This window comes from Cydia amplana, chromosome 4 (assembly GCF_948474715.1).
Source record: "Cydia amplana chromosome 4, ilCydAmpl1.1, whole genome shotgun sequence".
In the NCBI taxonomy this organism is placed as follows: Eukaryota; Metazoa; Arthropoda; class Insecta; order Lepidoptera; family Tortricidae; genus Cydia; species Cydia amplana.
In genome coordinates, this window is record NC_086072.1 from 18,090,727 (window position 1) to 18,105,704 (window position 14,978).

At 37.5% G+C, this 14,978-nt stretch overlaps 2 protein-coding genes and 1 long non-coding RNA gene across 4 annotated transcripts in view; 2 read left to right on the plus strand and 1 right to left on the minus strand.

The window, feature by feature from the left end:
* Positions 1–14,978, minus strand: part of LOC134647354 (uncharacterized) — a 444,045-nt gene that overhangs the window by 203,712 nt on the left and 225,355 nt on the right. The window lies entirely within an intron of this gene.
* LOC134647329 (uncharacterized) lies at positions 358–5,156 on the plus strand. The gene is made up of 5 exons (XM_063501650.1): positions 358–887; positions 1,214–1,483; positions 1,575–1,724; positions 2,961–3,087; positions 5,014–5,156. Exons 1-5 carry the CDS (start codon positions 373–375, stop codon positions 5,140–5,142), a joined length of 1,191 nt encoding a protein of 396 aa, XP_063357720.1. The 5' UTR covers positions 358–372; the 3' UTR covers positions 5,143–5,156.
* LOC134647345 (syndecan) overlaps positions 11,313–14,978 on the plus strand; it is a 518,229-nt gene continuing 514,563 nt past the window's right edge. The window contains exon 1 of one of the 2 annotated variants that reach the window (XM_063501680.1): positions 11,313–11,554. In XM_063501680.1, coding sequence (XP_063357750.1) covers positions 11,489–11,554 — 66 coding nt within the window. In that variant the 5' untranslated portion in view covers positions 11,313–11,488. The remainder of the gene's footprint in view (positions 11,555–14,978) is intronic. The other variant, XM_063501679.1, reaches the window with a different exon arrangement.

Here is a 14,978-nt window from a genome sequence, read left to right on the forward strand (position 1 = left end):
ATTAGGTACGCCCCTGAAAAAAGAAGCTAACCAAATATTGAATATCCAATGTATAATGTAAAATTATAAGTTTTCAAACATCATTAATATTCCCGCCAAAAAAGCTGCCAGTTCGAACGGAAATTAAATTTCAGTCAACCATCTTTTTTATTAAACTTATTATCATAGAGCTTATTATTAGTAATTATTGTGTTTAAGTATATCGAATCGGTGTCGTCCATTGCCCCATTGAAAATATTTATTTTCAATTATTTCGTCGATGGAACCTTTTATAAAATGCAAAAAGTAGGTTTTTAAACAGTATTCAATTAGCGGCGTTCCTGTCCGTCGCTTGTCAAAGTATTCAACTTTTTTTCACTCGTTTGTTTTTAAATGTGGAAAACTATCGTTTTGGATGTTGAGTGCATCGTTTGTAATAAAACGTTGCAAAAAATCAACCACGATCCGCGTGAGATATCAAGAGAAATGGGGAAAATTACTAATCGCCGGTCAAGGACTCCAAATTGGTCGCTTCAGGAAAAACAACATTTGCTTGAATTAATTAGGGAAAGAAAAGAAGTAGTCGTAACGAAGAGTAACAATGGACCTAATTATTCAGAAGAAAAGGATGTGGCTTGGAACGCGATACTTCGCGAGCTTGCAATTAAGTTTGGAGATAAGTTTATAGGCAGCTCTACAAAGAAAGTTAAGACACAGTGGCAAAACATGAAAAGAATTGCCCGCGAAGAAATCGCATTAAATGGACCTGAATTACACAAGTACACGAATCTGTCTTTGGAAGTGTGTGAAATTCTAGAGTTATTGAAAGATGGTGTATTGAAAAATGTGAGTGACCATGATAGTACACTTACCACTGATGTGGAAATAAAGGCGGAACGCATTGAGGAGTAAGTACATATCCATTATATTTACTATCTTTAGGAGTTTATACCACAGGCTTTTATTCTATACCTACTTATGTGCGTAACTGGGAATAGTATTAAATTGTTTCACAGGTAACAACTTAGGTAACCTACACTAATAGCTTAAAATTATTTTGTCTAAACATCAACTTAATAAAATATTTTTTTGTCACCACATAAACAAAGGAATAGTGTAAAATGACATTTTGGATAAAAAACTTAGGTCAAACTTTTTAGCAAAAAGGTTAATAAAACCTACATCATGATTCATGATACCTGTAACATTAATACAGTATTACTTTCAATTTCAGGGAAAATATTCAACCAGAATGCATTAATTTTAACAACAGCTCTACCGATATGGATGTTCAAGTGGTCAATGAAAACAACTTAAATCCCTTGAATCAATTTGAAGTCACCGGTTCCTCTAGCTCAGATAACAATGACCTCAATGATCTGGTAATAGATGAATCTAGACTTTGTAACGAAGAAAAACTGATTGAAGTAAAACACACAGCCTCTATGACTGACATTTCAATGCAAGACTTAACATTTCTTAATCTCAATAAAGAATATTTCAAGTAAGAATCATATTGAAAATAATTCAGTTTATAAATAAAAAAATTAATGTTATTATGATAATTTAATATTCCCTTTGTCTATGCTTTGCAGATACACAGCGGAGGAAAAAGCTCTTAAGATAGAGTCGCTGAAAGAAGAAAGACAGGTGGTCAGGGCAATGAGAGAGACGGCAGAACTGAATAAAATTACTGCTGAGCAAAGATTAAAACATGTTTTGTGGGTCAAGAAACAAGAAATGTCGTAAGTTATCAATTTTGTACTGATACTTTAGAATTTGTATATTGGCGCGTTATTGTGACTTCTCTGTGTCAAGTGAAGTGAAAAAGGCAATGATTTATGTTAATTATGCCGTGTGAGACCTTCAAATAAAGTTTATAAATTGTTTTGTATGATTATTAATATAAAAATTTGCTATTAATTAGTGTAATTTATTACAATAATTATTGGGGTTTTTGTTCCTTAAAGTAATTTTTGTCGATTCGCAAAACGTGTTCGCGCTCGTTGTCTATGGTATGGATCTGGACTCTATGATCTATGATCAAATAACTGTCAGTCAAGCTGTCATTTTTGCACACTTGCTCTTGATCTTGAAGACTAAGAATACTGAAAAAGCGTTTATATTTTGCATTTTTTCGATTTATATTTTCCAATTAATCATGAGCTTCGTTGCTAAAACCAGAACTTCACTTTTGCCAGCCATCTTAAGAGTAAGGTAAGTTTTTATGCCGGTGTCGGGTGCCGGGCGCGTAAGGTGCCGCAAGTTACGCAATCGTTCATCAACAAATTAAAACCCACCAATGTGCTCGATAAATCGATAATAGCCCTAATTTACAATAAGTAGATAGTTCTCGAAATCGAGCGAACTCTTTTATACAAGTATTACAAGTTGATTACTAGTCAATGACATCATTTATTTGTTTGCCATCTTTGTCAGATATAAAAATAACCTCGGTACTTTGTCGTTGTCACTGAAACACCATTGAAAGGTCACTTGAGAAAGTTTTGTTGTTTATTTCTGTCAGTGCACCCACTGCAGCCCCAGATTATTCATCAATTCAATCATACTTGCTAGTGTCGGTAAACAGTAAACACATTCTAGAAAGTCAATCAGTCCTGCCAATACCAACTTGGACTCCATTCAATTGACAATATTTTTGTTGGCATACGCAGTTAGAAGTGTACCTACGACTAGCACAGGTGTGTGCCAAATAGTGTCAATTAATTATTTCTTTCTTTTTGGTGCTGATCATTATTGATTTACAAGTAGATTGAATCTATTTTTCCTTAAACAAAAGAATTGAACATTTTCTTTATCTAGTAGGCTGTGCATGCTGAAATTATTATTATTTATAAAGCAGGCAGGCAGTTGAAATAACTGATAATTAGTGTTAATTTTTATGCAATCAATATGCATCATTCTCATGAAAACAATTTAGTCACCAATAAAATTAATATACAACCATTTCTGTATTCCAGAATGTACTCTGGAGAACCCGGTTCTGGCGCCGGCAAGGGTGGTGGCGGCGGTGGTGCCATCCGCGAAGCCGGCGGCGCCTTCGGCAAGATGGAGGCTGCTCGGGAGGACGAATACTTCTACAAGAAGGTAGTTTTAGTTTTAAGTGCTTGACATTGTTTACTTCATCTGGTCATAGAGAAAAAAATACATAGAGTGCTCACTCCATACATCAGTTTTAGTACCAAAAAGACTATTAGCATCTAGCATCGAGTAGTGGAACTATCAGTACTGCTACTTGACAATAGATGTAGCAGTACTGATAGTTCCGCTACTCGATGCTAGGTGTAGACACTGAAATTAATAGTCTGAACTGATGTATAGAGTGAGCACTCTTGTCTTTATTTCTCTATGATCTGGTCAAGAAAAACCTAACATTGCTATCATAAATCATAACATATTGCAATCTGACTTTAGTCACCAGTAGGTTAATGAATAACGATGGTCCATATGATAAAGCAAACATCAGTTTTTATCACCAATTGAAGAGAGAAATATTGTCATTATAGCTCTCAAATCAATATTTATTTATTTATTGCCTTATATTATATCAGTTTTTTTTTATACTATATCTAAAGTTTTCCTTAATCTACGATAACCGTTTCTGTGTGCCTTTGAGCAAAGGCCTCCCCCAATCTTCTCCACTCTCCCTTATTTTGCACTAATCTGGTCCATGTTTTAGTCCTACCAGCCATGTCTTCTATCTCATCGGACCATCTTTTAAATTGCCTACCCTTGTTTCTTATTCTTTTAACCTTTTGAACGTCAAACGGCGTATCCATTTGCCGTGCCACTGACGCCACGGGGGTAAAATTTAGTTTTGTGAATAAATAATGCCCACCTAAAAGTGGGGTATTTTTCAGTAGATTTTCACCAAAAAACGATCGACGTCAAATGCCGTCTTTGGCGTCGTTGTCACGATTTTGCGTTGACGTCAGTTGCCGTCTGTGGCGTTCAAAAGGTTAAAATCAATAAACGCAATATATATATATTTTTTTTTAATATAATTAAGTATATATTTATTTCAAATGAATTATTTATCTATCTATCTATCTATATGTATTCAAATATTTTAATACATATAGATATAATACTTCATAACGGGTGAATCCTCAAAATATAATCATCGCGGGCCATATACAAATTAAATTAAAATTAAAATTATTTATTTGGTAGCATACAATTTTTCATAATTGGGCTGGTACCTCTTTTTAAGTATTGTAAATACTTGTATTAAGAGAATACCGCTCTTCCACTGTTGGTAACTTAGTTAGTTTTTTATTTTATTTTATTATGCTATTAACATTAGATAACAAGCAATTACAATTAAACATTAGAATTAGAATTATAAAAACAGTAGGTGTCATGCCAAATATTGATATTAAACTAAAAACTAAAAATATAAATCATAACATCCACACATACACATATACATCACTTATGACTTATGAGATATTTGGTATGATGAAACAGTATACTTAGAGACTTAGACAATGTTCATAACTCAAAAACAATTGTGTAGGCTCTTCTCCATCATCTCACAGTAGGATTCTTGTTAATTCTGAAATGTATAAGTACTATAATTATCTCAACCATAGAGAAATATAGTAAGACAAGAGTGCTCACTCCATACATCAGTTCAGACTATTAATTTCAGTGTCTACATCTAGCATCGAGTAGCAGAACTATCAGTGCTGCTACTTGACAATAGATGTAGCACCGACCGGAAAGTCTTATCTGACTATTAATTTCAGTGTCTACATCTAGCATCGAGTAGCGGAACTATCAGTACTGCTACTTGACAATAGATGTAGCACCGACCGGAAAGTCTTATCTCAACAGCATAAGACTTTCCAGTTGGTGCTACATCTATTGTCAAGTAGCAGTACTGATAGTTCCGCTTCTCGATGCTAGATGCTAATAGTCTTTTTGGTACTAAAACTGATGTATGGAGTGAGCACTCGTATGTATTTTTTTCTCTATGTCTCAACTAATTACGCAATTGCTTACTTCCAGCAAAAAGAACAACTGGCCAACCTGAAAGGGCACTTGAACAAGGAGATCGCGTTCCACCAGGAGCAGATCAAGCGCCACGAGGATGCCATCCGCCGTCATAAGGAGCAGATGGCCGAGGTGAAAGAATAAACTATTAGTGGTGAGGCGTAGAGCATAGAGAAAAAAAAACAGATTGCTCACTCCATACATCAGTTTTAGTACCAAAAAGACTATTAGCATCGAGTAGCGGAACTATCAGTACTGCTACTTGACAATAGATGTAGCAGTACTGATAGTTCCGCTACTCGATGCTAGATGTAGGCACTGAAATTAATAGTCTAACTGATGTATGGAGTAAGCACTCTTGTCTTACTATATTTCTCTATGACGGAAGGCAGCCTTTCAAGACATGAAGTACTAACAACTCTTGGGAAAATAATTACTGGCTTACAGATACATGACTGATGTAAAACTGTAAAACACTGATTTATAATTACTATATTAACTGCAATGCATGCGAAATAAAATCAATTGTGGTTTCTGTTTCTATGTTACCCTTTTGCAACACTGGTGACAAAGAACTGGGGCCCGTTTCTCAAAAGCTTGTAACTTGTAATACAAGTGGAGGTCTCTTTCTAACAAAAAGTCAAAAAGTGACATCCTCTTGTATTACAAGTTACAAGTTTTTGGGATACGGGCCCCTGGTGACTTATGTTGGTGGATTTTCTTTTATGGCACAAAACAAAAGGTTAGCATGAACAGAAATGAATATACATTTAGCATTTTATACATACTTTTTAAATAATGTTATCAATTTCAAATTTTATAATAATACTTGAATGCTAGTCATTATAAATCAGTGGTTGCTATAGATTTAGGTTACATCACAATTCATGTCTTAGATCTTTTGACATTATAATACTGTAATGTTGAAATAACTAAAAGGTTATACAATTATGTTTAAGGATATGTTACTTATTTTTTGCTTTTATTTTGTTTAGCGGTAGTTTGTATTCTATGGAAGGATAACGCAATTACATAATTGTTAATCTGCTATTGTGGTTTTATTATTAGTAAGTTATTTCAAATTTCATTTTGATGTAAGGGTGTGGCGTTATGGCGTCTCTCGCTAGCCAAGGGAAATGAAAGAGCCCATCACAAATATTCGCCGAATCCCTGCACGTTTATTATTTTGATTATAGCGCCATCTATTGAGTAGTAGCGCAACTTCGACGAACCGTGCTGAAAATTCTTTACCCATCAATTAGTTGGTCGCGCTATGATGTGCCTCACTAGTCATTCTGGTAGCCACAAGATGGCGTTTAATATACCATTTTTTTAAATCGTACAATAGAGAAGACAGATGGCGCTCTTTATTCCATAATATAATTATACTTGGTCAACCAGATCTTGCCAGTAGAAAAAGGCGGCAAATTTGAAAAATGTAGGCGCGAAGGGATATCGTCCCATAGAAAATTTGAATTTCGCGCCTTTTTTTACTGACAAGATTTGGTTGACCAGCTATAGTTTTACGGTATGTTACGTAAATGCAATTTTATTATTTTATCCAATGCAATGTGGTGTTTACCTTTAAGTAACTGTTACACTTAGCGAAAATAGTGAAAACGTTTCTAGTTATATTTTACATAGGTAGTGTAAAATATGTAAACAATTGTTGGTGATCCAATAAATATATAAAAAAATATATGTACCTGATTGTAATTACCAACATGTACAAGCTCAGCAGTCTCTGCTGCAGTGTGAAATATATACGTTACAATTGCCACGAACTATTTACATATACTTACTCGTAAGTAGATATTTATTATTTAGGAAGTTGCAAATTGTGCAAATTTATTTTGAAAATCATAATCACCATCAATTTATTGCGGGAAATATTCGATGAGCGCCTAGTTTCCCGTAATGGACCTCTCACACCTATGGATTACTTTCTTTGGGGATATGTGAAATCACAGGTCTACGCAGATAACGTTGGACCACTTGGAAGCCAACATCGCCGCGTTATTGCCAATATACGGCCCCGGTTGCTCGAAGAAGTGGTCGAAAATTGGACTTCCCGATTACGCTTCATTCGAGCCAGCCGTGGCGCCCATATGCCCGAAATAATTTTTAAGAACTAATGGCATAAGAATATCTTTTAAATAAAACCAATACCATTATAATAAAAATTATTTTTATTTAATTTTGAATTTGTATAAGTACCTTTAAAAAAAAACATCCTTTATAAAAGGGTAGGGGTAGGCGTTTGGACGCGCCTACGTCATATTTTGTATTCTAGAGTAGGCCCAATCGTAATGGGATTAAATTTGACCGAAAGGACCCTAGCTTATTTTTTCTTACGTTTACAAAATTTTACGAGATTAGTCTAGACAGCAAACAAGGGGCCGTAGGAAGATTAGATTAGGAAGTGACTTGTAAAACTAATTGAATCGGTGGGGCGGATAATTGATTTCTATTCGGATCGTGTGCATGCATGGCGCCGTTGGGAGTTGGTACCTACTGACGAAAAATAATTGTGTCATGAGAATGTTTTTTACACGACTGCCGAAGGAAGGTTATTTGTATACTCTGCGATAACTAGGTAATATGTGGCGTTCCATGCCTAAAGGGTGCTTATGCTCCATGTAGGTACGTAAAGGACCCTTTGCTGATGAAAAGCCACATATTATGTAACTAAGTCACACAATACTGAAGAACTTTTAGTGTGATGGTATGGAACAAGCTCCGAAATGATGAAAAATCATTTTTTTGTTTCATATATTTCAGCTGATGTATATGTTACTGTAAAAGCCTGAAGCACAGTAAAACCTAGAATTTACCGGTAAAACGTAGGATTTACTGATGCGTATCGGTTAAAGCCCGAAATGGTAAATAAGCAACTTTAGTTTTGGACTTTATTACCAACATTTATTCGGTAAATTCTAGGTTTTACCACGGCGACCGGTAAATGGGCGTTTTTTTTTGTTGTCCCCTACACTTTTTTTTTCAAATTTGGGATTTTTTATGTTATTTCTACTCAGAATCACGATCTCTTTCTATCCTAATAGGAGAAAAAAAGTGTCCCAAAATTTCCATACATTTTTCGATCTTTCCATTCCGCGACCGCCATACAAAGTCTATGAAAAATGGTGACGTAATGGAAATAAAAACCTTAGGACACTTTACAAATACTACACCACTTTATGAATATTCATACATAAAGTGGCCATGCAGTTTTGCGGCTGGATGTACAAATCTAGAGATAATATAAAAAGTTGTCTTGCATGAATAAAAGGGACACTCAAATTCTCGCGTGACTCGCGTTAGGTAGGTACTCTTGCCAAAGAATGACCAGTATGATTAATATAATAAGTACATAATTGTAATCATAACTAGTTTAATATATTGAGATTATAGGCGCGTATAATTAAAATGCCTAACATTAATAATGAGATTATTTAACTTTATCTTGAACTGAGCTTAGGTATCGCTTAGGTAGCTTATTACAGAGAACTCTTTCTTTTTGTAGTACATTCGCATATTATAATAGATATACTATGGAATCTATGGATAGGGTCAATCGAAAGAAACATAGCCCTTAATTACAATTAATAGATTAGGTACCTATTAATGTCGATTAGAACAAAGTTGTAGATTGATCTTTCAGCTAACGAATCCAACCCTTGTCACAAGATAACAATTACCTACATATGTCCATTTAATACAGTAAGTACGTGTATGTAGTAGATGAACGAGGGAGGGTGTCGTGACTCGTGACTGGTGACAAATGAGGTTTAGTCTTTTTACGAGCTTTTATTTAACTTGCAATGTACCTAATATGTATGTTTGTACGGGTCACATATTGCAAGTTGAATTTGATCCACTTCCCGGTTTCCGATAAAGCAGAAAATTTGCATGCATAGGTATGGACGTCGGATGACAATGCAATATTATGATACCATCGAGCTGATATGATGATCGAGACAAGAGGTGGTCATAGGAACTCTGTGATAAAACAACGCAACCTACTTATTTAATTCTGTTTGGGGTTTTTAGAAATGTCTCGATAAGCTTGTACCAAAAATGATTTCTTTGCCAAGGACTTATTGTAAGTAGTATGTGTAGATGTGTTTTCTGTTAATTTTCGTAGTTCTTAAGACATTATTGAAATATCTACCTGTCATAGTACTTGTCCCTGATGAGTGATGAGTTCCTTCACGTCTCTTTTGTTGGCAGAATTTAATATTTATTGGAGAAATGTGTTTGTTTTGTTCCGCATTTTATTAGGTTAGGTACTAAGTAAATGTTACCTACATTTTTCTAAACAGATGAATATGGAAGTTTAGCTTCCAAAAAATGTCTATAAACTTTTTAAGTGCCAGCTATCTGCGTTACTCCTTATAAAATTGAATTGTAATATGTACCTAGTTTGTAATAGGGAATAGGGACCACTATTCGACGCGAGCCAGAGGTATTTAGACTTAGTCCGTCTAAGCTTTTAAACAAAGTTTGAAAGTGTCATAAGCGTATTTTTTTTAGGAATTTTTCTGCCATTTTGTTACTGGGCATACAATTGTAGGTACATAGAATTTACTAGACTTCAAGTTATGAAATTAACGGACAACGAACACTAAAATAAACGAGACGTAAATTATAATATAACACGCCTCCATTATTTGACTTGTGGAGTTTAATCCGTATTGTTAGCGTTGTTTATTTAAACAAGTTCAAAGGAAACCGTTCCTGTGTGGTCAGTCCCGACGGATGGATACATTATCCATTACATTACACCTACATTAGGTGTTATCTAACTTGTGATCGATGAATGTGCATTACACGAAAAGAAAGTTATTTATTATTATTTTTCTTAGCATTGTGCATTACACATACATATATATATAATCAACCACTTTCCCGGACAGTCGCATGAGATTCTTTGCGGAATTTGATCGATTGATTTAATTCTTTGATTCTACTTAACCTATTCTACCTTCTATAGCCTGTTATTCTCATGTATAGGGTGACAATTCAGTGTAGTATGAAAAAATTAGTTCCAGTGAAATTCCGCAACATGGCGCACCCTCAATAGATCCTGGTTCACCTATACATACCTATCTAAAGGGGCCCACTGATTAACAGTCCGCCGGACGATATCGGCCTGTCAGTTAGAACAAAAAGTTGACAGCTCCGAACAACTGACAGGCCGATATCGTCCGGCGGACTGGTAATCAGTGGGCCCCTTAAAGGTTCCGTCACACAGGCGTGTTGTCCTGCGGGGCGTGAGCGTTTTATATGTAAAAGCAGCGCGCCCCGCTCACGCCCCGCCCGGAAAACGCGCCTGTGTGACGGAACCTTAAAATCGCATGCTATTTGTTGCAAGTCCAAGAGTAGGTTCCGGTAGCCTAGCACAGAAAACCGGCTGGTTGAATAGTTTTAAGTACTTACCTAGGATTGTAATATTTGTAATGTTCTTGAATGGCAACACAAGCTAAGCTCAACTTTAACCTCCGATTTCTGTTTACCAGTCTTGAGTTAGCATGATAGGTAACAATGATCTTTGTCGAGTCAAAGCCGGTTTAAAGTAGGTATCTAGGTAGCGTCCCTAGTTCTAAACTCAAGCTATTGTTGTCTGGAACCAGCGACATAACTTACCAACTTATAAATGCAAACAATTAAGTAAATGATACGACAGATAATTTTCTTACGTATAAAGGCTTCGTCACACAGGCGCGTTTTCCGGGCGGGGCGTGAGCGGGGCGCGCCGCTTTTACATATGAAACGCTCACGCCCTGGCCGGGAAACGCGCCTGTGTGACGAAGCCTTAAGTAAATGTTAACTTGTCAAGCTACCCTGGTGAAGCCTTGTGCAAGTTAAAGGACTTCTTATCAAAGGTAAAGAACCTCGAGCAAACCGTGGCAAAATTTTCTCGACGTTTTTTAAGATTTGCATCAAATTAGATCAGAAAAATATCCAAGCGGCCTTTGTGCAATCGCGTCAAAGGGCGTGCATTCACTTTCACGAGACAGTCAGCTGTTAAAGCTTCCACCGGCGTCTGGCGCCTTATTAAAGCCAGATTTATACTTCCGGTGCCCTAGCCGCAGCGAGAATTTCTCGGAGGACTGCAGTTTGCTTGGCACCGATCAACCGAACTACAATAAGAGTTTCTGTTGTTTTTGAGAACGAGCCGAACGTAATAAATCCGAGTGCGTGACGCGAAATAGAACTCCATCGACCATCGGGCGACGACCGCGACCCCTCCGCGTGAATTTAGTCGCGAGCAAAATGGCCGCGCACGCATCAACCGACATGAAGCGAGCTCCAAGCGGCGCTCAGTTTACTACGAGCGCCGACGGCGAACGTACGTCGCTCCGCGTCCCTTAGTGCCCGAGTGTATGGTGCTGGTGTATTAACATAACAGCTAATTGTTCTGTGTCGTGTGATTGTTGTGTGGTGTTCTGATACTGCCGTGCGACCTCCCCGGGTCACATTTGTTGTGATGCATTTGAGGATATACCTATGGCTGTCTTGTGTAGCCCTCGTAGGATACGTTCGAGCGACAGAGGTAAGGGGGAACGTCTTAAATGCGGCATTCGGCCGGCTTTTTGTTGGCAGACGGGACCGGTATTGAATTAGTCCAGGCGACATTGATGCACTTGCGTAACATTCAATGTCAACAACGTGGACAGTTAGCAACCGATGTGCCGCGATCACGATAGTCGTAACTTGGATTATTAACGGCGCATTCGCTGCACAAACCTTGAGTGGGTATAATATATGTAAACAAAGGTAATGGTTATGCTTGGTTCCCGTTGGTATCGTCTGTGCGATAGCTGGCAGTGTAAACAGTTAGCCGAAGGGTCGCCCACGATGGGAGAAAGCTGCCCGGCGCGGCGTGCGCTGCGCCCAGTCGCCTTGAACTCGCCGCAATGGGTTTCGTGCACTAAAATAAGGGTCACACGTGGTTTGGATTCGGACCTAAGCCTATCTTATCGGACATGCACTGTTGACAGATTATATTATCTATCTACCTGAGATTTAAAGCAACGATACCTACGGTATTCCTAACCTACCTATAAATGAAGGTAGGTTCATATAAGGAACCGCCAGAAAAAAAATGTGCAACGCTGTCTAGAGAAGCACAGGTCAATTTCTCTGATGTTGACTGTAGATACCTAAATAAAGTTAGTACTTACCTACCTATAAGGTCACAGACGTCACAGGACCTAATTATGATAACCCAAGATATTGTTCAGCAAACTTAGAACCATGTCACTTGAAATGAGACTGAGAATGTTGTTTAAAACTTTGACAAAGTCCTAGCAACATCAGGTTTGAAAACATCAAGATCTCAACAGTTAATAAAATGTTTATTTAACAACGAATTACAGCTCATAGTCATAGTTATAGGTACCTATTTACACATATTGGCAAAACAAGTGTTTCTTAAGGCTTCGCCACACAGGCGCGTTTTCCGGGCGGGGCGTGAGCGGGGCGCCCCGCTCACGCGCCGCTGGAAAACGCGCCTGTGTGACGGAACCTTTAGTCTCTGCTCGAGTCTCCAGTTTCCAACATGGTAACAGCAGTCACAATACCATTTATAATATCCACTTATGCAATTTCCAGATGGCAAGAAATGCTGCATGCAAGACTCAGTCAAAAAGAATCGGCAGTCACAGTCAGCTCTTCAAATACGTACATTAGCAAGCAATCCTAATTTATATTCTTCAGGCGAAGACCTAGTCCTGTCCTAGGGCCTTGGCTGGGAACCATTCGCTTTAATTTGATACCAACAATAAAAGTGACGAGAATCATCTTAAAGGTTCCGTCACACAGGCGCGTTTTCCGGGCGGGGCGTGAGCGGGGCGCGCCGCTTTTACATATAAAACGCTCACGCCCCGCCCGATTCTTGTCACTTTTATTGTTGATATTGCGGGGATTTTTTCTTTTACTCCAATGAAGGCGTAATTAGAGTGACAGAGAAAGATGTCCGCAATTTGCGAACTTCGATTTTCGCGGTTATCACTCTCGGTTCAAAATGTTGTCACTCTCAAACTGACGCAGGCAGTTATCTCTTCATAATTAACTTACCCCCATAAAAAGTTTGCCAATGTAACGCTACCGGACCTTTTTCCAGACAGAAGTGATGTTTTGTTTGCATGTATGATTTATGGCCCGAACATTCCTGCCCGTTTCCAACAATACGAAGATCAAATTACATTTATAACAATGAATACGAGTACCTGAATGGTACGGCTTGTAATCTGATTTTTATGATCTTTTAAATGGGGTTGTCCGTTGAAATGGATGTTTGGATTTGGATTTTTTTTTATAATAAAGCCCGATTTAAGCTTTTTTATACCCCTACCACTAGCCATAAGAATCTTAGGCAACACAAAAAAATATTGTGGCTTCGCAAAAAATATAAGTAGGAACAAAACACATAAATACACACAAAACCGGTTAATGCTTGCACTTAATCTAGTTAATAGTAGCTCAGTTCAGTTGGTTAGTACCTACGTCCAGCCTAGATATAGGTACTAATTTACCCTTTACAGTTTTTCTTGATATGACGATAGTTTATAAACGTAATCAGAGCATTCGGCGTTCTAATCGTTTAACTGCATTTGTCTAATTACTTAAATCTCATTCTCATTAGCCGTAGAAAGTTACATTCATTAACCGCCGCCTAAAGTTAGCAACTTAGCGACGATCGTGGAAGGCCCTCGAACGAATGGTACAAAGTTGAATGAATGGAACATTTGAAACCATACATAGTTCACGTAATTTGCAGATTCACGAACGCGGCGGAAAAACCGATTATACGCCAGGAACGTTTATACGCCACTAATGGTTCTAATTATTCGTAAACTGTACACGAGATTGCGAATTTAGCGTTTGGTATAACGCCTATTAAAGTGTCTAGGTTAGTTGTTTGAAACTGCAACGTAATTGTGAATCGATCGCCGTCGGCTCGTTTCAACAGTAATTTGAAACATATACCTATCCGTCTTAAATTGTGATTGGTGCATATACAGTGGTACACTATGCATAAAGATAAAAAAATCGAAAATAACTCTTAAGGTTCCGTCCCACAGGCGCGTTTTCTGGGCGGGGCGTGAGCGTATTATATGTAAAAGCGGCGCGCCCCGCTCACGCCCCGCCCGGAAAACGCGCCTGTGTAACGGAACCTTTAAATTGTGTTTGGTGCATAAATAATAATACACTAAGTATGCATAAAAATACAAAACCGAAAATAACTTTTAAAGTAACGAATAATATACAATGGTACAAAAAAAATTAAGTGAAGTATAGCTGGTCAAGCAGATCTTGGCAGTAAAAAAAGGCGCGAAATTCAAATTTTCTATGGGACGCCCTTCCCACCTACATTTTTCCAATTTGCCGCCTTTTTCTACTGACAAGATCTACTTCACCAGCTTATAAATGAAAATATCCATTGTATAAGTCAAAGCCTAACGTTTAATTCGTAACATCTGTCATACCTACATTTTTTCTCGGCGTTTGTTGTACGATATTGTCATCTTGGCTAGGCCCCTGTATCACATACATACATGCAGTTGTGTATAATTAATATGTGTGGTATGCCTGCGTAATTTAGTCACAAGCACGCAGCCGTCTGCCTTTCTAAACAAATAAAATACCTAAGGTACCTATTTACGAGTAGCGCATACGCATTACGCATTTTTAGCACTAAATATTTGAGTAGGTATGCATATGTGGATAAATTATTTTACATTATTGATAAGTACTAGTTTGTCTATATACACCGTCAATAAAACGGGTCAATTCAGTTTCCATTTAAAATGAGCCGTATTCATTGATGTCTGATGTTAGTCGTACCAGAATTAGACCTAAACACCTATTTATCTAATATTCTAATGAATAGTTACGAATTCATTTAGTGCCGCATATGAATACTTAAAGGATGACTCACGTTAGACCGGGCCGTGTCCGGGCCGGAGCTTCGT